General features: G+C 40.0%; 2 protein-coding genes across 10 annotated transcripts; one reads left to right on the top strand and one right to left on the bottom strand.

The window, feature by feature from the left end:
• The first annotated feature begins 1,797 nt into the window (after nucleotides 1–1,797).
• LOC114546594 (sorting nexin-14) lies at nucleotides 1,798–19,269 on the top strand. 9 transcript variants are annotated; one of them, XM_028565483.1, is made up of 31 exons: nucleotides 1,798–2,068; nucleotides 2,216–2,398; nucleotides 2,528–2,648; nucleotides 2,891–2,964; nucleotides 3,372–3,450; nucleotides 3,549–3,592; nucleotides 3,670–3,757; nucleotides 3,858–3,942; nucleotides 4,048–4,204; nucleotides 4,400–4,475; nucleotides 4,691–4,735; nucleotides 4,861–4,941; nucleotides 5,259–5,373; nucleotides 5,579–5,734; nucleotides 5,996–6,120; nucleotides 6,825–6,883; nucleotides 7,422–7,448; nucleotides 8,318–8,464; nucleotides 9,146–9,278; nucleotides 11,166–11,352; nucleotides 11,954–12,037; nucleotides 12,270–12,370; nucleotides 14,223–14,334; nucleotides 14,522–14,562; nucleotides 14,760–14,879; nucleotides 15,289–15,412; nucleotides 16,201–16,365; nucleotides 16,477–16,593; nucleotides 16,699–16,790; nucleotides 17,478–17,534; nucleotides 17,931–19,269. In XM_028565483.1, exons 2-31 carry the CDS (start codon nucleotides 2,262–2,264, stop codon nucleotides 17,967–17,969), a joined length of 2,988 nt encoding a protein of 995 aa, XP_028421284.1. In that variant the 5' UTR covers nucleotides 1,798–2,068; nucleotides 2,216–2,261; the 3' UTR covers nucleotides 17,970–19,269. The 9 variants fall into 9 exon arrangements, with proteins under 9 accessions (XP_028421284.1, XP_028421282.1, XP_028421283.1 ...); XM_028565481.1 differs by having other exon boundaries at nucleotides 17,928–19,269; XM_028565482.1 differs by having other exon boundaries at nucleotides 1,798–2,120; nucleotides 17,928–19,269.
• LOC114546597 (5'-nucleotidase-like) lies at nucleotides 18,903–24,046 on the bottom strand. The gene is given in 9 exon segments (XM_028565496.1): nucleotides 18,903–19,774; nucleotides 20,701–20,901; nucleotides 21,215–21,323; nucleotides 21,988–22,142; nucleotides 22,477–22,514; nucleotides 22,516–22,627; nucleotides 22,858–23,046; nucleotides 23,274–23,493; nucleotides 23,657–24,046. Coding segments are annotated over 9 exon segments (1,521 nt in total). The 5' UTR covers nucleotides 23,996–24,046; the 3' UTR covers nucleotides 18,903–19,616.
• Nucleotides 24,047–25,091: the final 1,045 nt, after the last annotated feature.

The following is a 25,091-nucleotide window of genomic DNA, read 5'->3' as shown; positions in this document are numbered from 1 at the left end:
TGCAGTGAAGGATTTCCATTTCCCGGGTATAGCATAAAGGAAACTGCTCTTCAATCCCAGTTTTCTATACAGTTAACTCCCTCAATAAAATCATCATAACCACCTTTTGAAAAAAAAAAAAAAAAGATGTTAGCAGTTTTAAACTATTGTTGATGGCCAACAACGTTTTTTGCATTCCTGCAAATAAATTGTTTTATACTGTAAAATGGAGGTGAGTGTAACTTATTTTTGTAATAAAGTTTTTGATTTCTATCTGTGTCTTAGTCTTTGGATAAAATCTGTATGCAGTGCAGATGCTCAGCTATTAATCGGCTGGTGTTTGATTCAGATTCACAACCGGTCGGTCTTTGAAACTACTCATTCGGGCCCGAGCACTGATAGCGTTGGACGGTGAAGGACCTATTAAAATTGCTCTGTTTATTTCTGTTAATCCAAATGAATCGCAATTCTGGGGGCCTAAACATGCTGGAAAAGTTAAGAAACTTTGCACACTTGCACATCACAGAAGTAACATTTACATCTGATGGGGGGTCTCTGGCTTGCCCCCTACAAATTATCAAAAAAGCAGCCCCTGCCATGAGTTTTACCTAGATGTATGAAATTTGGTAAGCATATGTATCATATCCAGACTTACAGAAAAGCCTCTTGGAGCCATATCCCAAATGCAACAGGAAGTCAGCCATTTTGAACTGAAAATTCATTTTTGGTATGTTTTTGACCATTTCCACACGTTGTACATTAACAAAGCGATTTAACCTGATTGATTCCAGAATTGGCCAGTAGCCTACAATCTAAATACCTTGGCAAAGCTAAATTGTGAAGCTTTTCATTTTGAGGAGGCATGCCGTCAAATTTCCATGTAACGGGAAACAGGAAGTTGTAATACATCTTCGCCCGCACTATCTTATTCCAAGATCCTCTGTCCCGTCTCTGTCTTAAACATAGACTGTATATTAATATTAACAGTATATGGTCTTAATACATCCATGGCACTATCCGATTATCGTGCAAATGCAGGACAATGTCGACGGGTGTCATAACATTTCTAAAATACTGCAGTAAAAAACGGTTTCTTTAATAGAACTACCAAAGGCAATCATGAAGCAAATGCAGGTCAATTGTTGGGCTTTCATTTTCACGTGCATAAACCTCGAGTGAGGAGGACATACGGCTGTCCGAAAGAATGCAGTTTGGACTTTCAATTGTTAAACTAATGGAGAGCGTCTTGAGCCTTCAAAGACTAGCTAGTTTCTTTCACTCCAACATTAATTTACAGTAGGCAGTGTTTAGCTACCTTTCAACAGCTCTCTAGTCGCATTTAAATCTGGACTGATTGTATACTAATCATGCAATACAAGTTGGGCAGCTGGCCGGCGTCGCTAAAATTCTTTTGCACCTCAAATACGGTTCCGCTCAGTGCAGGTGATGTGAACTAATTAGCTAACGCTTATTGGTGATTAACGCTCAAATTGTTTTCACGTTATCTTGTCACAAACGTAAAAACGGATTTTTAATTTCCGTGTGTTTTTTTTTCTTGGCTAAATTGTCAGGGTTAATGACAATACAGTGACATTAACGCTAATGCATTTCGAGTCCGTTTTTAACAAAATATTAACAAATTGAGCGGTCAAGGAACGCTCCCACCTCGGCCTTCTCTGTTAAATTGGGACACCCAGTCGCGTATTCTAGTCTCAGTTATTTGAGGTAATATGTGTAAACTTGTTTCTCTGTAAACTACAGTAGCCAGTAGCACGTTGGTTACTGGTGCTGTAAGCGCAGCGGAGGTGACATCACGCGTCTCCAGTGCTGACAAGCAGGGAGCAACTGTTTCCCCTCAATACACAGACATGACAGCGAGAGCACCGCAGCCATTAGCCAAACAGCGGAGTAGGACGTACACAGATGCTGCGTAATTACCTCTAATCCTGCTGTGGTTTACAGCTGTGTACGGCACCTCGCCTCCTGATCCTATAAACAGGGAACCTGCGCATTTATTCTGCAAATTCATGATGGTGTTGATGCTGAACTACAATGAAAAATGGCCCTTAATATCCACCGTACACTTACAGTAAGTGCTGGTGTCGCTAAATAAAATCGCTACAATCTGCTTGTCATGTAAGGTAAAGATAAGCAGCACAACATTGCATGATTTTGACGTGACGCTGTTACAGTTTCTTAGACAGTCGCTCCATGATGTCTTCTTTATTATTAACAGTAACATGCAATAGGCTGCACGTAACAGGCTCCCCGGAGCGACGAAGATGGGATGCATCAGGGCTTGTCTGCAGAAAATAAGACGCAGGGTGAAGCTGGAGCGGTTCAGAGAGCTGGGCCGACAGTATCCAGTCTTCTGCTTTCTGCTGCTGGTCCTGCTGCTGTCTACTGTGCTTTTAAACAGGTAATTAGGCCCCAACAGTACATTACTCCCATAACTGTTACTTCATATATAACCCTGGCCTCTATTCTCTTTATATATTTTAAAATGTCTTACTAAGTTAATGGCCTTTTATTTCTTCTGTTTTGACAGGTATATTCACATTATGATGGTGTTTTGGTCCTTCCTGGCTGGAGTCGTCACTTTCTACTGCTCTTTGGGGCCTGAATCTCTGCTGCCCAACGTCTTGGTCTCCATCAAACCAAAAACCAAGGTACCGCAGAAAGCAACACTTGCTAAATAGAGTTGTCTGTGCCTTGACCATAACAATTTGACAATGTCTTAGTTGTGTCTTTTGATGCTTTTTCACAATACATCTAGGGTTTATAGTGATTTATGAAGAAAGTTTGGATATATACAAAATTCCCTATGAATTAACACTTCTGCAGCTGCAGTGAATGATGGGTAGGATCGTTGTAAATGCTAAATCCACAGTATGTTAACCTTCTCTTGCAGTCATACCAACAAGAGCTGTTTCCACTGGGCCACAGCTGTGCTGTTTGTGGAAAAATCAAATGCAAAAGGCACAGGTGAGCTACCTGGTTATGCTGTGGTGCAGTGGTAGTTGAGGTAGTGGCTGTAATGTGTTGTATTATGACCTTATCATTTGTGTCAACAGTAGTTATTCTGATTAAGTAAACTCTCAAAGCCTACAGACGTAAGTGGTCACTGCATGTGACTGTGTATATTACCATGTGACTTTTATCTGTAATTTACTTGTGCTAGTAAAAGATTGTAAAAATCAAACAAAGTAATCCATTTAGAAGCAAGAAGTAAGGTAAATTGGAGAAACATGCATTCAATGTGCTCAATAATACAATGTTGTTTATCATCAAGTTATGGAAAGTGTTACACTGCCCTCTTGTGGTCATAAAGGATTCTTATAATTTCACTCTGTATAATGCTTACATTTTTATTTTTTTCAATTTACCGATAGACCGACTTTATTACTGGAAAACTATCAACCATGGCTTGACCTGAACATTCCCTCTAAGGTGGATGCTTCTCTTTCAGAGGTAATACATGCATGGATTAGTTGAAGTTATTATTAATTAAATAGACCAAATTATCTCATAATCCAGTTCTGTTTTTTTTTTTTTTTTTTTGGGTCAAGATTCTGGAGCTGGTTCTGGAAAACTTTGTGTATCCTTGGTATAGGTAAGCCATTTTTCTGTGGTTTGTATAATGTGTTATACATATAGTGACAGATGTGACTGTACTATGTTTCATTTCAGAGACATCACAGACGATGAGGCGTTTGTTGACGATCTCAGAGTGACTTTGCGCTTCTTTGCAGCTGTGTTGGTCCGCCGGACCCAGAAGGTGACAAATTAGACTCTGTATGTATGTAAGTTCAGATCTTGGGATGCTGATTGACTGAACAACATTCATTATTTTTAGTCTGCTTTTTTTTCCCTCTCAGGTGGATGTGGCATCCCTCATCACACAAAAGCTTCTTAAAGTTGCCATGAAGCACATTGAAATAATAAGCAAAGCAAGACAGAAAGGTATTGCTGATATGCATCACCCACAGAGTCTTTTCTTTGTGTTTACCATAAAAAAAGCAAACAACAAACCTACAAACCTCTCTACTCTCTTGCTCTCCTCTGTAGTAAAGAATGCTGAGTTTCTTCAACAAGCTGCCCTGGAGGAATATGGTCCTGACCTCCATGTAGCCCTTCGCAGTCGTAGAGATGAGCTCCTCTACCTCAGGAAGCTGACTGAGATGCTCTTTCCTTACATCCTGCCACCCAAGGCTACAGACTGCAGGTAACTCAGTGCTGTGACAATAAAGGCAGTGCCTCCATATATTTGTCAAAGTGTGGCACAAAACATCACAGCATCAGTGTACTTAATTTTCCCCCAAGGAGAAAGTCTTATAGCTTAGACACTATACAAAAGTAGATCATTCTTTACTCTCTCATTTTCTTATTTCCTGCTGCCTTATCTCTTCGCTCCTCTCAGATCTCTTACTCTCCTGATAAGAGAAGTCTTGGCTGGTTCTGTCTTCCTTCCTTCAATGGACTACTTGGCTGATCCTGTGAGTGTAGACACATTAAGGGCTGCTTTTCTGAATCCAAATTTAGACTACAGTTTGTCAGTCTAAATACTTACTTATGTTGCATGTCAATACATGTTATTTACCATGAGCATGCAAAACAAAGACAAATTATGTGTCTTTTTCAGATCATCAAAAGTACTTACAGTGTTCTATGTGAGTTGTATGAATTTACTGACCGCTGTTTGTTTTTTCAGGACACAGTGAATCATTTACTTTTGATATTCATAGACAACTCCCCTGTAAGTATATGTTGAAACGTGAACAGGCAGTGTCATTTCCATTCTGTGTATTTAAACATTATTATATTGCTGCAGAGTGTGTGTAATTTATGGGTGAATAACATAAACATGTTTTATCCCTCCAGCCTGAAGAAGCCATGGAGCCCACTTCAACGTTGGTTCCTTTTCTACAAAAGTACTCGGACATTCGCAACAAAAAGCCCTCTGTAAGTGTTTCCCCTGATTCAGGAGAATGTAATACTATGATAGTGATAGTGCTTCCTAAAATGTTTAAACTGCAGCCAACCTCTGATCAAATCAAAACATATACTGTAAATACCACCTCCAGCAAACTGCCAGATGCTGTATTTAATAATAATAATAATAATAATAATAATAATCTAGTGCATCCTGTCATCACAATATGCAGACCCAGTATTTTAGCTCACTATATCAGGTCTTACTGAGCTTAACAAGAAGTTGGAAGCTGCCTTTATTAACTGTGATTTATGTTCTCTCTTTTACCACTGTTATCTCTCATCAGGTGCTGAAACTGGAATTGAGGGAAATCAGAGAACAGCAAGACCTTCTCTTCCGTTTTATGAACTTTCTGAAGCAAGAAGGGGCCGTTCACGTGCTCCAGTTCTGCCTTGCAGTCGGTAAGCGTGTCCCAAACCTTTCAGATGGTTTCAACCTTACTCTAGCCCTTCTCTCACTTCTCACCACTCACAGTCAGACTGAAAGCATCAGCAGAGCTCACTAAAGACTGTCTATAACCTTGACTCTCTTGGATACCACAGTGATGCATTCCTAAAGGCCCTTACACAGTGAGACTGAGCTGTCCCAACTCTTCTAACTTTGCAGAGGAATTCAATGACAAGATACTGTGCCCAGAGCTGTCTGACACAGAAAAGATAATGCTTCATGAGGAGGTGAAGAAGATCTATGAGACGTACTGTTTGGACGAGAGCGTCGATAAGATCCGCTTTGATCCTTTCATAGTGGAAGAAATACGCAACAGTATGTCAATCACTGAAATTACAATTTCTCAAAGAAGGGCATATAATTACCTACTTGGACAAGTGTGTATGCTATTAATGTCTGTGTGTGTGTGTGTGTGTGTGTGTGTGTGTGTGTGTGTGTGTGTGTGTGTGTGTGTGTGTGTGTGTGTGTGTGTGTGTGTGTGTGTGTGTGTGTGTGTGTGTGTGTGTGTGTGTGTGTGTGTGTGTGTGTGTGTGTGTGTGTGTGTGTGTGTATTTTTGTTGTTGTTGAACTTCCCAGTTGCAGAGGGCCCGTATGCAGAGGTGGTGAAGCTGCAGACCATGAGGTGTTTGTTTGAAGCCTATGAGCACGTCCTGTCCCTCCTGGAGAATGTTTTCACCCCAATGTTCTGTCACAGTGATGAGGTTAGCGTCCACACCTCGAAATAAATCGCTCAACTCACTGTTACCCAGCTTGACAACACACGCCTGAGGCTTAATGAATCCACCTCTTTCATATCTGTATTGCAGCTGTCGGTCATGCTCTGATTTTTAATTACATTCCTTTCAAAATGTGGTTGTTTTAGCACAGACTGAATGTTAATATCCTCTACCATTTGAATTTTGTTTGTGTCAGATTTAACAAAACTACATCTGCCAAATGCTGGAATTAGAATTAATTTGAACTTCACTGACTCTCTTGCGCGCTACCCTCTTCCGATCTCTCAGCCACCAACCACTATCGGCCGTGTCATCAATACCAGACGCCCAACTGGCCAATGAGCCGACACTGGCATTATGCCAAGCTGCCAAGCCGAATTTCACCCCTCAGAGGTTGTTTCATTGAATACAGCTGGGTGGACCAGTGCTCAGCCATTGTCCACAGCAGGCCACTGCCCTGCATGACTAGTGTGTCTGGAAAATAATGATATTATTTGATATTTTGTTGTCACTCCTGTTCCTGCTCCAAAATAAACAATGTAGTCATGATTACTATAAAGGCAAAAAGTGGCCACTATGTACATACTGCAGTTTTTTCTTTAATGTTGCTTACATACTGTCCCAGAATTTGTATATGCTGTGTTTGAAATTTACATACCTTTATTTGCTCTTACCATGTCATTCTCCAGTACTTCCGCCAGCTTCTGAGAGGGGCAGAGTCCCCTGCCAGGAATTCCAGGATGAGCAGGTCGGTTTCACTTTACCAATTTTTTGTATTTGTGTACAACAATATAAGCTTGGCCATAATGTTTACCAGTATATTGATTCATCAGTTAGTATTTGACAGAAGATACAGGTGAGTTTTGATCATCTAGTTTAAACACTCACTGGTATTTTATGTTTTTAGGCAGAACATTGAGTCAGTGTTTAAACTAGGTGATCAAAACTCACCATTCTGCATCCACATGCAACCCAAGTTCCTTTAATCTGTCTGAAGTTCACTGATAATTTATTAAACTTTTTTTTGCATGTTCACAACTCTCTGTATCCCAGTAGCCACTGCAGTGTGAAGGCAGAATATAGTATGTGCCAGTTGCCTGAAATATAAATATGAATTCAGTAACTGTAAATCAGAAATAAAAAAAAGTATAATGCAGTATAATGGAACTTAAATAAGAAGTGAGGTGCCCTGAGACCAGGGATCGACTGCCATGTTTCTATCACGGGGTGTGGTGTGTATGTGGCCAAGGGGCCCTGCCACTAACTCCTTGTGCATATTGTTCCAGAAATAGCCTCAGTTTGGATGACATCCGGTGAGTATAAGGCATTAGTGTGCTGATCAAAACAGTTGCTGGCTGAGTAGTGCTGCTGCACGCAAGATACAAACGACACTTCATTCTTGCCTGACCTGTCTACAGAGAAACGTGCTGCCTTTGTAACAAACAAACTGTGCTATGGGCCTGCTGCAATCAGGGCTTCAGTTTAATGAGCACTAGTAGATATAATAATGATATATCATTTTATCGCCAATCTAATTTCACTCATAAATATGTTTTATTTGGTGCCTGTGCTGTAAATGCAAATGAGAGAAGATTGAGAAAAGCAACCTTATTCAGCTTATCATGTTAATCATAGCATGAGTCATCATTAATCATATGTTAATCAAGTTAATCAAGAGTGATGCTGCTGAACACATGCCATATAAAAAAGATGTATGCTTTATCCTAATGATTTTTTTGCTACATTTTCAAGATAAGGGATTGCTTGCTTCCAAAATGACACAAAAACATCAGGGGTTACTTAATGTTAGTTGATTTTGTGTTTTTGTTTTTTCAACTGGTTAAGAAAGCAATCTTGTATGAAGGCAGTTTTTAAAGCAGCATGAATTATACCACTCAAAGGAGAAAGATGAGGTAGCAGAAAATGGCTCTCACTTGCACTCCATTTGTAAACGCTGACCAACTACAAGCCTCAATTCCCTCCATGTCTGCAATTTAGTAACCTCCCTTCCACTCTGCCCGTCTGTCCGCCTGTTACTCCATATATGTATTGCCGCCACCGTGCTGTGTCTGTGACTGTATGTCCCCTCTGATTCTGTAACCACCGTACTGCCTGCCCTGGTATGACCCACGGTCCTCTCCCTCCTCTTGCCCATGGGGACGTGACCCCGTTCTGCTTATAGTTCCTGGGACTGGAGCCCCGAGTCCCCGTCCTCAATGTTCACCGCCTCTGGCAGCTCTTCACCTGCATCTTTTAACTCCCTCCATGCCCAGTCCACGTTCACAACCTTCCCATACGGCTCGCAATCCCACCGCCACTCATCACCCAAGTAAGTCAGGGTCCATCTGTGTGTCACAGGAAGCTCAGTGTGATGTCATGCTGTCCACTTTCCCCTACGTGACCCCTGTCCCGGCCAGACTCTTGCATGGTGGAACCGATGCATGGGATCCTGTTTTTATTTGTCACGTGTAATTCCTCTAACTTTGTCGTGTTGTTAAGGCTGAAGTCTCGCCTGCTGTTTATTGTTTTTTACAATGCAGTTACATTTCAATGTTCAGTTTCTCATGTAATGGGTAAATAATGGATAATGGGTATATCACCATGTGTCATATGGTGATTTTTTTAATTTCACTTAATATAACAGGCACTCACACAGAGAGCATACAATATTTTTGTGATCATTAAAATTGGTGATCCCCTTCAAACTAGACATCTGTTCATGAAATCACTGCTGTGTGCTTTGTTTGCTTTTTGGCCCCGCAGCACTTTAACAAACCAGGCATTTTACTGTGAGCTGGCTGTGAAGTGACATTTTGGCTTTGGGTTTGGCTACCTTAGCTTTTTCTCCCCATTGTACATGAAACCGATGCAGTACGTTGCTCCTTGCTGCCCCTCTTCTTCCTCTACAGTTCCGTCCCTGTCACTTCTCTCAAGCTGCATGCGCTTTGCTGAAGCCATGCACATCTCCTCCATTATGCATTGTTTAATAACCTTCCTGTTTGGCCTGCAGGAACACGTCAAAGAGGGGCGAGTCCTTTGGGATCAGTCGCATTGGCAGTAAGATCAAAGGAGTGTTCAAGAGCACAACCATGGAGGGAGCCATGCTGCCATCCCATGGTCTTGTGGAGGGAGAGGACGATATGGTGAGGATGATCTAAAAATATTCTCATTTTTAGATGATTTAAAGTGTTTGTTATAATGCTAATGGGACGATAGTTTCATTTAAAGTCTAAATTTAAACACAAATCAAATTGTCCTGTGTGTGTGTTCCTCATTCTTACAGATTTCTCAGATTCATGTAAACTTTAAAGCAATACTTCAAAATAACAAAAAGTAATTACAAAAGTATTTTCCGGTTTGGATTTTTGCTTAACAAATAACAACATAAAAGGTAAAATTCAAACTGAAGCACTCCTCCCCACCATTACTGCAGCTAGTTGCCACTTGGTGGTGTTGGTGAGTAAAGAAAGGAAAGCCACACTGTTCACCAAATCTGCCTCCGATGAAAATGTGCCTGTTTGGAACAGGCGATTGCTTGGCCTGTGGTATTGCTGCTTGTAGAATTCTTCAAAACCAAATTGTACCCCAAAATGACTTACAGAAGGACCCCAAACCACTTAAAAGAACACGCGGACTTATTGGGAATTTAGCTTATTTACCGTAACCCCCAGAGTTAGACAAGTCGATACATACCCTTCTCGTCTCAGTGCGTGCTGTAAGGCTGTCTGACGCCGCCAGCAGCATCAGGCCAGCACAGAACATGCAGGTGAATGGTTCCAGTAATCCTACTGCTCCGAATTGTGACAAAATAACGCCAACATGTTCCTATTTACATGTTGTGATTTGTAGAGTCACAGCGTGTACAAAAAACAATGTAACATGAGACACAGCCATCTTCTAACCGTAAACAAACTGGGAACTATAGTCTCAGGTGGAAGAATATAGTACTTGGGCAGAATGATTTGCTTTGCAGCAAGCCTGTCTGAGAATATAGTTCCCGGTTTGTTTAAGGTTAGAAGACGGCGGTGTCTCATGTTACGTTGTTTTTTGTACTCGCTGTGACTCTACAAATCACAACATGTAAATAGATAATAAGATGTTGGCGTTATTTTGTCACTTTTGTCACAATTCGGAGCAGTGGGATTACTGGAACCATTCACCTGCATGTTCTGTGCTGGCCTGATGCCGCTGGCTTGCCATTTATGTGTCTGTAGCTATTGAGGAGGAGAGGGTAGGGGGGGCGAGGGGTCACCAACTGCCACTTTGCTCGTTTGAAAGCCATGATGTCTCTCTCTCATGGCCATTTCTAGCCACTGGGGGACCATAGGCAGGCTGGGGGAACTCATATTAATGTTAAAAAACCTCATAAAGTGAAATGTTCATGCCATGGGACCTTTAAGCTTTTCTTTGAGAAAAGAACAGCTCTGAAATCATTCTTAAAAAAGGAAGATGTGTTCGGAGTTTTGCCGACCGGATACGGCAAAAGTTTAATCTATCAACTAGCTTCGCTACCTTCTTCATTGCTCTGCCTGGTTGTAGCGCTATCCTATTGCGTGCAGAGAATTTGAAAGACAACTGTTCCCACCCCTCGGATTGAGCTGCGTCAATGGTGAGTTCTCAGAGCCAACATCTTGATGTGGGTCGGGCTTGTCAGGCTACTAAACATCGGCTTTGGTTGAGAGAAATGTAACCAGTGTGTTTTGTTATCACAGTTCTGACCTAATGACTTTTTCTAGAAAGTGCCTAACTGTTTATAGATCATTTTACAAATATTGTTTATAGAAAAATCAACCATATGTACAGATATAATGACCTGTCTTCCATAGCTGGTGCAGTAAAACAGGACCTGTTAGCTGAATGTATGGACATTTTTTTTCTTTAATTGCCCTTCCTGTATTTAGCTTCAAGGGATATGCTGTGTTTGCTTTTGCATTTCCCTTATTTGTGGTTGAGTCTGAGCCGACCTTGAGTCTCCTGCCTGTATTTTTTCCTACTCTACTTGACCTTAACCTCTCTCACTTCCTTTCAAGGTGGAGGAAGCCATGATGGTGCTGGAGGACGACTCCCCCATGGAGGCAGCGTCCACCCCCAGCACCCCCCGAAACCTCTCAGCCTGGAACATCACCATCCCATACATTGATTTTTATGACGACGATGTGAAGAGGGAAAGGATTCCTGTGTTCTGTATCGATGTAGAGCGCAATGACCGGAAGGCAGGTGAGGCTTCACAGACCCGTCCTTCTGTCTCACTTACCGTCATCTTTGAGGGGTCATTCTGCTTTGCTGCACGACATTTTGGAATGAGCTGTGGCACACTTTTCTGTAGGATACAGTTTGGCATTCAGAGTAAGAACTTGACCAATAATGTGTAATACTACTCTTGTTCACAGAAATGTTTAAAGCCCCTGAAATATTTATGTTTACGTAAGCACCAATCAAAAGTCAAGTTTGGATATAAAACTCCTTAGGGACTTTTTATTAGGTACTAGCTGTTTCCAGTCTTCATGCTAAACTACACTAACCGGCTGCCAGCTAGATCTTCATATTTAATGTACAGACAGACTAGTATCAATCCTCTCAGCAAGAAAGAAAATTAAGCATGCTTCCCAAAATATCCAGACAGGCATGACAGACAGACAAAAGCATCTTATCGACAAAAACTGAGACCTCAAAGATTTTCCCCGTGTGACATTCTGGTGCGAAATGCAGTCATGCTAAATTTAAGAGTAAAATGTAAGTGACTGCTGCAGAAGCTAACAGTTACCTCTCGCTGCCTGTCTAGCGTATTCATCTTACCATATGTTTTCCCTTTCTGCAGTGGGACATGAGTCTGAGAACTGGTCTGTGTACAGAAGATATCTGGAGTTCTATGTCTTTGAATCAAAGCTCACTGAGTTTCATGGTAAGGATTTTGTTTGAATTAGAGGGCCTGTGTCCTTTTTTGTCATTTGGAAAGAATTTGCCACCCTAATGGTCTTGCGGAATTCCAGAGGAGTCACAGAATGTTAGGAGTCAAATTAGTTTAATGGCCCTGTTGCATAATTTAGGCACTTGTTTTGGATGGAACTGTTATTTGTAAGTTAGCTGTAAGTAAAAAGGAAGCATGTTTTTTTAATTCTTTTATATTTTTGTAGGCTCATTTCCAGATGCGCAGTTGCCTTCGAAGAGAATCATCGGTCCCAAGAATTACGAGTTCCTCACATCAAAGCGAGAGGAGTTCCAGGAGTACCTTCAGGTAGATGTCTGAGAATATAGCACACTTAATTCACTCAACACAGATTGATGGGTCTAGAGATGAGCCAGAACAACAAACCTCTGATTATGTAAAGCAGAGAGATGAAGATATTTTAAACACACAGCTGTGACTGCAATCTCTGTGCGACTCATAAAATTGTCAAGCAAATGCATAACTCATATTTGAACATGTGCCAATTTCCAACTAAACACTGGGTAATTCAAGTGGGAAACAAGGCTCATTTCTTCTGCATAAATAATCAGAATGGGATGGCTACAAACCACTCCTTAATGTCCTCTAGAAAGTAGCACCCTACCCCTAGTGTTTTGATCAGAGTGACGTTTTGCAGTGGAACTAATAGTGAAAGTTCAGTGCACATTCACTTCTGTAATTTTTTCTTAATTCCACTTCTCAGGCCCAGAGCGCCCACACACACACACATACTCACTCCTACAAACACTTACAGTGCTCCAGGCAAATCTATCCACTCACAGCATCTGGCTGGAACAGGCTGCACTTGAGTGACCAGACATCAAGATTAAGTTGGTTAACAGTCTCAATTTTGGAGCATTTGTTCCAGGAACACACGACGTCCAGTTTCAGAATATAACTTTTCAAAAGTGATCATTATGAGATTGTAAAGAACAAAAGGCACTACATGTCAAAACCGGGAACAGGTTAAATCACTGTTCTAAATTGAGAAGGAATGAACTTTATGTCTCATTTGGCTGTCACGAGGGCAACCGCAGTGTTTAAAATCACAGCTCCAATTCTGAGTTGTGATCAAGGCTTTCAAGGACCCTCTAACAAGATGTGAGACTTGGCTATCAAACAGACAAATGACTAAAGTCACATCCTTTTCACAACTGCACATTGTTGATCCTCTGAGATTTATGGATTTTTCTGCAGTTGACTCACAAATCCCAGATGTGTTGTAACTGGAGCGTCCTTGAGCACAATTCAACAAGGAAAGGTTTTTAAATGGTCCCTGCTCAGAGGCACATCATCACCACAAGGTGATAACTGACAAACTAACAAGACAAAGAGTCTACACAGCCATCCTAGCAGTTCTGTTTAGAAGGTAATGTTTACCTTGTTTAGAATCTTAGCATGTTAGCATGCTAATTAGCAAAAAGTACAGCTGATGCTGATGGGAATGGCATTAGTTTTGCAGCAATTTAGTCACCGTAGTACCCAAAGTATTGGACAAATTAAAATGTTGTCCTATTGGTAGTCCTAGACGAAAAGAAAGCAGATTGGAAAAAGTGATTACAATTCATCCCAAGGAGGACATGTATGTCTGTACAAAATTTAACGGCAATCCATCCAGTAGTTGTTGAGACTAATGGACTGACATTGCCATCACGAGAGCCATGCCGCTAGCATGGCTAAAAAGCAGTCAAACAATTCACTATAATAGATTACTTATGTCAAAATTAGTCTCTGCATGTTGATTTTTACAGCATACTGAAATTAATGGACAGTAAAGGCTATTTTGAAGGCTGGAAATTACTTAAAAAAACGATATCCTGGGGCGCCTGGTTAGCAAGCGTGCGCCCCATGTACAGAGGCTCAGTCCTTGTCGCAGCAGCTGCGGGTTCAATTCTAACCTGCGGCCCTTTGCTGCATGCCGTCCCCTCTCTCTCCTTTTTCCTGTCTTAAGCTGTCTTGTCAATAAAGGCCTAAAAATGCCCAAAACATAATCTTTAAAAAATAAATAACAAAAATAAAAACTATATTCTGTGGAAAATGGTCAGCAAAAATACAAATTCAGTTCATAGGCTATAAAACATACAAAGGTCCTCTGTTGTTCCACTATAGAAGAGTATATTTACATGGGTTTTCTTTGCAGAAACTTCTGCAGCACCCGGAGCTGAGTAACAGTCAGCTCCTCGCTGACTTCCTGTCCCCGTACAGTATGGAGTCTCAGTTCCTGGACAAGATGTTACCTGATGTGAACCTGGGTACGGTATGACTGAGACAAAGAGCAGTGAGATGGATTGTGTTTGAACAGCAGAACATGTCAAACACGGTGTGAAAATGTTAGAACAGCCTGACCTTGGGTTGCAGTGAAATAATATTTGCGTTTCAGACAGAGGCAAAACGTGACAGAACAATACATCACTGAGATAACGTATTTATGTTTCACAGGGAAAATCATTAAGTCAGTTCCCAGCAAACTGATAAAAGAGGTAAGAAATGCATTCCGTGTGTGTGTGTGTGTGTGTGTGTGTGTGTGTGTGTGAGAGAGATTCTTTATATTTCATCTTTCTACAATACAAATGTTTCCACATCACAGCAATTAAGCAGTCTATTTCTTAGATCTTTCACAGTCCATACAAATTCTACCGTCACTTATACAGATTGTGTCCTGTGGTTTCTCTGTCAGAAAGGGCAGCATCTGGAGCCATTCATCCAGTCCTTTTTCAACTCCTGTGAATCTCCCAAACCCAAACCCAGCCGCCCTGAGCTCACTATCCTGAGCCCCACCTCGGAAAATGATAAAAAGGTTGGGTGTTCAAATTTTATAATTTCCAAGGTTTATATTCTCTCTCTCTTTATCTCTTTCCGCAAGCCAAGGAATGAATCTGTCTGTACTGTCCTTTATGTATAGTTAGTCGTCCCTGACGCTCAAATTTAGTTTCATAGTTGTTAACACCAAATCTATAGCTCTAGAACAATTGTGCCATTGCCTCAAAATGCAGGGATGAATGCAGTTAAAATGAAGAAAGACTTTTGTTACAATACTTTCATTTTAAATTTAGAAAATGCATATTTCTTAATATTTTATTTATATATTTGCAGAGTTCTGTCAGTCACTCAGATTAGAAAAGGTGGTTGAAACAGAAGAGAAGAATAGTGGTCTAATAATGCTTTTAAATAGGTGTCAGTCTGATGTAAATCCCTCTCTCCTATAGCTCTTCAACGACCTCTTCAAAAACAACGCCAACCGATCAGAGTTGACTGAGAAGAGGCACAATCAGAATTACTTCATGGAAATGATCACCGTTGAAGGGCTGTATGACTACTTAATGTTTCTGGGTAAGTGAGTTCTCCTGGAGTTTGTTTATTGCTATATTGTTATATGTTCATACCAACCTATTGGGTTTATCACATTCATTTTATTATTTATCGGTCATTAAAGTTGTGTATTCCTCCTGTCCACATGTGGAAGTGTCCCTGGGCAAGACACCGAACCTTGGAAAAATTACACGAAAGCCATCTGAAAACTGAGTGTTATTTATTTTTATTTTTACCAAGAATATAAATAGGCTTGCATTTAGTGATTACCAAAATCTTCAAAAAGCATTTCTACATGAAACATCACATAGCTGATAGACACCATTGCAGCAAAAAAATTGTATGTAACAGTAGCTAGCTTCAAGTTAAACTAACACTATTAGTACCATTGACTTTATGGGACATCTGCATTGTGAATATGATAATTTGTTTGTTTGAAAGGTTACTGTTGCATTGTAATTAGGAAAAAAAATGCAGTTTGTGTATTTGAATACTATCCAGAGCCGGTAAATCTAGTAACGGTAATAACTTCATTCATACAGCCCAGTTAAAAAACAAAGCCACAAAGTACTTTACAGTTAGCAAGGAATACAAATAAAATGAATAAAAGGCATTGCTGCAGGATTGTACTAGAAGTAGGGAGTTGGTGTTCCCTCATGAATTACCACCATGACAAGTACAATGCTGGACTCCTGACATACTGTAAAGTCCATTACTCACTCACTCACTCACTCAATCAGTCACTCACTGACTCACTCACTCTTTCTTCCCCTCTCTCTCTTCTTCTTTTTCTTCTTCATGGTTGTCAGGCCGAGTTGTCTTCCACATCCCGGACTGGCTGCACCACCTGCTAATGGGTGGCAGGATCCTGTTAAAGAACACACTTGAAGCCTACATAGATTACTACCTTCGGTGCAAGCTGAACCAGGTGGTCCAGGAGCACCGGCTAGTCTCGCTCATCACCCTGCTTAGAGGCAAGTTTTGAGAAAAAAGAGAATAAGTGTATTTCCCAGAATGTTGAACTATTCCTTGAAACATGCTACTTTAATGAGGTGGAATGATGTACGTTATCTTTGCCCTCCCAGACACAGTTTTCTGTGAGAGCAGTGTGCCTCGATCGGCCCAGGACAAGCAGAGGAGGGCGAAGAGGACATTTGATGAGATGAGGACCTACATTCCAGGTATTCATTCACTTCTTCCAGGTAGTGTTTTATAATTTGTAGAGCAATTTACTGCCAACATTTACACTTACAAGACAAATGTGCAGTTGTGAGAACTCTGCTAATTCATAAACTGCTCATCTTTAGACTTTCTGGGGAAATGTATCGGAGAAGAGGCCAAGTATGAAGGAGTACGCCTCCTCTTCGATGGACTGCAACAGCCAGTTCTTAACAAACAGGTACACAAGGACACACACACACACACATATATATATATATATATATATATATATATACACAGTGGTGGAAGAAGTATGCAGATCCTTTACTTAAGTAAAAGTACTAAAACCACACTTTAAAAATACTCTGTTACAAGTGAAAGTCATGCATTGAAAATGTCATGTAAGTATCATCAGGGAAATGTACTTAAGTAAAAGTACTCCATGCAGAAAAATCCCGTTTTCAAAAACTGGAAATGATCAAAACAGTTCTGTCAATCAACTAAGTGTTTAATCTGCTAATCGTTTCAGCTGGACTCAACTTATAACAACAAATAATAACTATATTTATAACTACTTTGTAACCACTATACTTTAATTACAAATGACATCTGTTTTGTGTGCAGAACTCTTAATTTGTAATGTAACTAGTAACTAAAGCTGTCAGATTAATGTAGTTGAGTAAAAAGTACAACATTTCTCTCTGAAATGTAGTGGAGTAGAAGTAGAAAGTGCCATGACAAGAAAAGACTCAAGTAAAGTACAAGTACCTCAAATTGTACTGTACTTAGTTACATTCCAACACACACACACACACACACACACAAAAAGCATTTTCCCAGCATGTTTGTACTTCACTGCTGGAATGGATGTTGTGTATATATAGATCACTGGCGTTAATGCTTTTCACTGCTTTTTGGCCTTCAGCTGACATATGTGCTGTTGGACATCGCCATTCAAGAACTTTTCCCTGAGCTAAACAAGGTAAACAGATAATAGCCTTAGGTTCTAAAGAAATATAGAGTCTGAACATTCACCCATCCATCCATTATCTATACCGGCTTATAGTTTGCAGGGTTGCCGGGGAAATCTGATTATATTTGGACAAAAAATGTATTTATTAATCTGTATAATATGTGTTAATGTCATTATTACACATGGTATTAATTAACAGGTGAAACCTATGACTGTATGATAATGTCTGACAAATGACCGATCACTAAAAGTAGATGCAATACAATTTGTCATATCTATTATGCATTTTAGGATATCCCGTGTCATTTGTTAGCAGCATAATATTTTGTATTCAAATCTATGTATATTTGACAACAGAGAGATGTCTATTTTAGTGCTTACATTGTGTTTTTGTTTCCTCAGCAGGTGCAGAAGGACACCGCTGTGATGGCTCCATGGATGTAAAATGAACACTTCAATGGACATGAGCTCACATGCTTTCTAGGCATTACACTAAGCCGAAACACCTGCAGAGACTTACCTAAAACATGTAGATCACCTGTTCAGTATCTGACTTGGATACATGGCACAGCAAGAAGATGAAACCCAAGGCTTCTCCAAAATAAGTTATATAAATAAATGGTATAACAGTGGTCCTTGTGGAATTAATCTGAACTATAAAAGCCTGCAGTGTAAAAGTGTGCTGTTTGACAGCTGCAGTTGATTGCAGTAAAACTTTGAAGAAATGACTTGTTTCTACTATTTCACACTGTGATACTGTTGAACACACTGTGGTATTGCCAGAGATGTGAACTACTAAAAAACATCTCGCATCACATTATAGCCTGTAACACCTATAGCTGGAAAAGCAGTCACCGTGGAACCAGTTTTACAGAATCTAAAAGAGAACAACTCATTTTAACTGCAGCCAAAAGTTCCGTCAAACTGCTTTTTTTGTTTTGATTATTACTGATTTCAAAATCATTAAAATCAGTCAAAACAGCAGACAATAGCCTTTAATCTATTAAGCCTCCAATGGCTATTTGATTGTTAAACTTTTGTGTGATGGGTGGTGATGAGTGATACGTATACGAATGTATACATCCAAATCAAACTGCTTTGATGATTTAGAGCAATCAGTTTTTATCAGTATTTTAAAATTGGTAGCCGAAATGTACCCTTTTAGCAGCAGTTTAGTGTGTAGCTACATGTTGCCTAGCAACGCAACAATTTTTCATTTAAAACAGAAACACAATATCATTTTTTTTAACAGTAATTTAATTTCACTTTAAAGAAGGCTTGAGTTTTAGTTGACAATTTGTCAACTAAGATTAAAGAATTAATAATAAAAAAGAATCATTAACAGCAGGACTACTAGTATAATATAAACATATTGATGAATTGTTGTCACAATGCCATTTATTTTTTTGATACGTCAAAAAAAGAATACCTGAGAAAATGCCTTTAATTTCCATTTTCAATATTTAATTTTTTCAGCGCGTGTTAATATTTCTGCATACAGGAAATGTTTAAAAAGGCAATGGTCATAACAAAACAAAAAACTGGCTTATTTACAGATCATACATACAATGTATCTGCTGTAGCAAAACATTTGTTTCTGTAACTTGATGATGGACATACTCAAATAGCAATAATTCTTTATAAAAATAATATGTATAGGCACATTCAGGTGCATGAATACATTAAAGCTTTGGCTTGTTTCCATCCATTTCTATGAGTAATAAAAGGCAGAGATATAGCAGTCGACAGCTTTTCCTTTGTTCATTATCTCACTGGCAGTCTTTGAACTCTCATAGGCTACCATATAGACATTCATAACACTTCAGTTCCTTTAGATTCACAAGAAAAACTACATTCATAGTACAAATGACTTACATGCACTTTTAAGTCAACAGTATTAGTAATATCCAATACATATTTACCGTTTTCATATTTAAGTCATTGACTAAATCTACCCTGAGGCTAAACCTGCAATCCTGTTGTCTTCTAGTTATCCTTGGCAGCGAAGGCAGCGAGATAGAAAGGCAGTTAACCAAGTCCCAGAGGAGTTTACAAGCAGCCAAATGTGCCCTTTATCGCAGTTCCCGTCAATCAGAGGATCAGGCACAGACATAAACCCAGCAGCAATAATCCAAGGCTGCGAGCCGTAAAGACAGCCGAGTTCCTGAATGTGATCCGGCCTTCTACTGCTGGGTACACACGCTTCATTTCCGAGATGTATTTGGACAAAACAGAAATGTCCATGTCACCTGCAAGAGGTGGGAAAATTACAGCTTTGATTAGTATGTGTAACATATTTCAAGCTTGGCGCTCCTCTCGAGGCAACATCCTGCCTTTCATAACTATTTATGACAATTCCCCTCTTTCTTCTGTGAGCTCTTGCTGATCTGCTTTTGAAACATACTTTTACACTGTTTTGACATTTGAATGTAACATTGGCTGAGAATTTTAAGGAATCTGATCCAGAGAACCAGCTTTTTGCAGTAAAACAGTTAAAGATCAAAGGTTAAATAGGGCAGACAGCTGCTCGAGTCTGTTTTCCAATATGTTCTCTAGATGTTTCACAGGTAACTAAAAATGTAAAAGTTGCTAGTGAGCACCACCTTGAAAGACTTTGAGACATTAGAGAGCGAGCAAGCTTTTAAGCAGTCATGGTAATTGCTGTCTCTTTGCTTAGCTTTCTTCTTTTGAGTATTAAAGGTGCTGTAGGTAGGATTGGGAAGATCCAGGACTTAGCCAAAACATTTGAACATCAACAACTTCTCAGTCCCTCCCCCCTTTCTGCTAAAGCCAAAAACGGTCTCCTGAGCCCCTCCCCCCACAAGCGAGAATGAATGCATGTGCATGAGCAGTAATTGACACGCCCTGGCCCTGATTGGTGTATCTGAACAGGGAGCAGTGGGTTTTTGCAAATTGCACTCGCTGTAGGATTTTTTTTTTAAATTACCTGTTTCATGTAGTTCTACTGGAACATAGCTTCAGTTTCAGCAAATATGACAGAAAGTTAGTTTTATAAGGCTTACCTACTGCACCTTTAAGCAAGGGAACTTACAAGTAGATGAAACTAACTTTGCTTTCTGGCTGTCTTTATACACTATATTAAATACATTTAGCAAATTCAAAACATCTAACATCTTATCTCACACACAATAACTGAACTGCCTCTGCTGCCCACCTGTGTTATGCTTCAGTAACTCCTCCTTGATCATGGTAAAGTTATCACCTCCGCCCACAATGTATGAAGGCATGACCACAGTGTATGTCTTCTTTGGGTCTAACGGTTCATACTTGGGCACACGGCACTCAGTGCAGAGCATGGACAGAGACACTACACGCTGGTTCACTGGTTTGGAGAGGTCATACTGAACGTGAATGCCTAGAAATGTCCGAGAGAAAAGGAGGAATGTTATGTGTGCTTAAGGACATCAGTAATAAGTACAAACCTTCCAGTAATTACCAGTATTATTCCTTTAATACAACATCTGAGCAGAGAAAGAATCACTTAATATTATTCTAGGAGACTGAGACAGGTGTTGGTGGAGGAGCACAGAGACCAGAAAACAGACCTGAGACTTGAAGAAATTCTCCAGACATGCTTCCATATCTGTGAATGGAGTGTTCAAATGCCTTTTTCACTGTTGATCCATTTATCTGGACCAAGCATTCAGTATTTCTGTAGAAAAACTCACCATTTTTGTAGTGCTCGTTAATAGCTGCCCGTATAGACCCACTGTTCAGCATACATATGCCCACATGATTCCACTGCAGCTCACTTGAATGCTTTATATTGTGATAAATCTAGCACCGCAAAAGGAGACAACATGTTATACAGCAGTCAAACTCAACTTATTGGAAAGAGTTGCCTTCCTGTGGTTGTGTAGATCAACCTTTTGTCACTGTCCCTAAAGATTGACTGATTGTTATTTACCTCAGCCCCATCCAAAGACCCACAACCCTTTAAATTCCAAAACTTCCCACCCAATGCTGAACATGCACAGGCAGGATCTGAGTTTACAATCACTTGGAAGTTGGCGTTCACTAAGGATATTGTGTTTATGTGTGACAAAAAGAAAATGTTTCTCTTTTGTCTTGGTTATTAAAGCTTTAGTGCGTAGTTTCTGTCGCCCCCATGAGGAATTCTAAGTAATGACAACAAAACTTGAACACGCGCCCCCACCCCTCCTCCACGCAGTTGCTAGTAGCCAAGGAGGACACGGAGGATTAAAAAAACATGATGGACTCTTCAGAAGAGGTAATTATCTTCACTCGAGCCTTGGGAAAGACTGAGAAATACAGAGAGAGTTGTGTGGAGCTGATAGTCTTAATTAGCTTTGTAGCAACTCATTTGGCAATGGCTTGAATGTAACGGACGTTTATCCATATCAAAAAGTTACGCACTAAAGCTTTAATGAACTAAACAACAGAGTGAGGGAACAACTAACGCTGTCTGAATAAATATTACCATAGCATCACAGATTAGGTTTCCAAGGTTACACTCCCGAAATCGACACTCTTCAAACGTCCCATTGAGATAGACTAAGGTCTGTCCGACATACTGCGAGGAATACTGGGCCAAGTCTTTCTTCCACTTCTCAATGTCAGCAAGGACATCTGGGTCTGAGAGAGTACAGAACGAGCAAAACTTGTGTAAGGAAAGGAATTATGAAAACATGACACAGAATTAAACTAGATGCAGTTGATTATTTTTTTTTTTACATAATCTACAAGTAGTAGTCCAAGCGTTTTAACAGCTGTGTGAACCAGTTATTACCAAAATTATTTTAAATGTATTATTATTTATTGATTTACTTGCACACAGACGGACATGGCGATTCAAGTCACTAAATGTCACATCAAGTCATTTTACATGTTAAATCTTTTTTTCTGTGAAACAACAACAGAAAAGTCAAACTTAAGCCACATGTAATTACTGACATTCATTGCAGTCTACCTTGACGTATGCTACTGTCCATTAGGATGGGGTTTCCAGCCAAGGTACTTCCCAAAGGCAAAGGCCTGGACCACTGGCACGTTTCTCCCATCATTAGACCTCACCATAAAAGGGTACACACCTGCAGGCACTTCAGTGGATGGGTGCTTTCCTGCCAAGAAAGTTAGCAGTGAAGTGGTTTCTCATTTCCAGTGACAGTGAAGGTAAAACCATGCTTTTGCTCTTGTAGTTTGGTACTTTGTTGTATCCATGAAGCACAGTTTAAGTATCTGAGCATAGTGTGAATGCTAAAAAAAAAGTACTTCTGCAGCCAAATTAAATACAAAAATACTGTTAAAAGATACAACCTCACTGAACATAATAAAATAGGATAATAAATACCAGTATAGAGGAATGTGTTGGTGTGTCCTCCAATAACGACATCAACTCCTCTCACACGCTTGGCGATATCTCGATCCACGTCAAAGCCAGAGTGGCCCAGGGCGATGATCTTATTATAGCCCAAGGTTTCCAGCTTATCAACCTGAACCTGAAGTGCCTTCACTTCATCCTCAAACTTTAAGTGTTGGCCTAACACACAGGGGAATATATGGAAACAAGGGCTGAAAAGGAAATAAAACCTCTATAGTGCATTAGAAAACAGGGGAAAAAACTATAACCACACTGGAAAAAGCTCCAGATAGTGTCTTAAATCCTAGTTTCATTACGTCATTACTTAATGAACTGCTGCATGCAACAATGAGGCAATAGATACATTAAATCATCTTCATCAATCAAACAACATAATATGCTGGTACCTGGCATGGATAAGAAGGGTGTCTCAGCAGTGGTGTAGCCGACCACAGCCACTTTCTCTGAGCCCACATTTAGGATTGTGTAGGGCTGAAAGTAGCGGCTGAGCTTTGTGCCAGTCTGGTCAGTTATGATGTTGGCACTCACCACAGAGCAATTCACATTTTGGAGGAAGGGCTGAATGAGACCCTCAACTCCGTTGTCAAACTCATGGTTTCCAAAAGACTTAAATACAATAGAACACATATTTTATTAACTAATAAACTCCAGTGATTTTACAGTATCTAATCAAAAACTACAAAATCTACAATTATACTAGCAATTTATCTCAGGAAAACACCAACAAAAAAACATATAGGCCTACAGCTGTGGGGGTTATAATTTTTACCATAGCATCATAACCGAGTTTGTTCATGAAGTGCGCTGCCTCGGCGCCTTTATAATAGTTGAACCAGACAGTTCCCTGAAACTGGTCTCCAGCATCCAACAACAACACGTTCTTCTCCTTTTTCCTGATCTCCGACACTTTAGTGAACCTCCTGGCGACTCCGCCGAAGCAAGGACCCCCGGCTGGACACTTCCCCGAGTCCTTGCTGGTCTCCTCGATCCGTGCATGGTTGTCGTTAGTGTGAAGCAGCGTCAACTCAAAAGTCGACACTGTGGCTGAACAGTTTAGAAAGAGACAGAGCGAGGTCAAGAGAGCGCACCGAGACGTCCAGACGCTCATCGTGTCGTTGTGCGTAAAAAGGCGCCAGTTACAGAATGTAAATGGCACATGAACAAGGCGTGGGCTTTTCCTCAGGAGTAGGATGTGTTAAACTTAGCACAGGGGGAGATAGGCTGCTGCATGGGCTCACAAAATGTTAGATAGTTCCCGCCTGGAAAAAAGAAAGGGTTCATAAGATGTAACTCATAATTTAAATATGAATAATGTATTAATGATTGCAAATATACCGAAATAAATACCACAACCGCCCTAATCGGTTATTACGGATGGAATGAAACTAATTGGGGGTGGGGAGGGGGTCTCAAACTTGGATTTTGATTTTTTAAAGCTAGACACGGTTATTAATATTTGGTTTGATCCCTCCCTTCAACACGAAAATGCAATATCCTCCCCCCAATATCTTTCATGCCTAATATTTTAATGGCCACTATTTTCACATACCCTCTACATTTAACTTTACCAAAGGTCTGTTGCGACTTCTACTACAAATACTGAATGCACGACCCTCCTCACCAATTTCCACAAAACCATAATAATGGCTCACGTACAAAATATTGACTATTTACAACTCTACAGCATCTGACTGAGTTCTATGTTTTACATTATTGAGGGGAGTTGTATGTTGTAGAGTTTTCTGTTTTGCATGAATGAATCACCACACTCTACAATGTGTGGAATAAAAGTGGCCACACTGATCTGTAGTCTTGGTTCTATTGAATACAGTGCCTCTAACCCAGCAGCACCCCTTAGTGGAGAGAATGGGACTAAAACACTAAAAAGTAATCAAATGTTACTCAAATAGAAGCACTGTGGCACCTAAACATTTCTTTCCTCATAAATGAAATACTCTAAAAGAAATATAACCTAATAGTATAGGCAACTAATTCAGTAATAGCTGAAATATGCTCTTGATTAACAATCACTGTGAACTTAACATCACAATAAATGGTAATGAAGACTCATAAACAGCAAGGATTTAATCATTGTTATGATTTAATGTTGTACTTTTAAAAATAAAATAGGTCACATTGCCTGTGAAGACTCTTTTTTGGTGGCAGCCTTTAAAAAACTAACAAAGTATAAAACACAATTTCCC

Source organism: Perca flavescens, chromosome 20 (genome assembly GCF_004354835.1).
Source record: "Perca flavescens isolate YP-PL-M2 chromosome 20, PFLA_1.0, whole genome shotgun sequence".
Lineage (NCBI taxonomy): Eukaryota > Metazoa > Chordata > Actinopteri > Perciformes > Percidae > Perca > Perca flavescens.
Note: the sequence above shows the minus strand (reverse complement) of the source record. Positions and strands in the feature narration are given on the sequence as shown.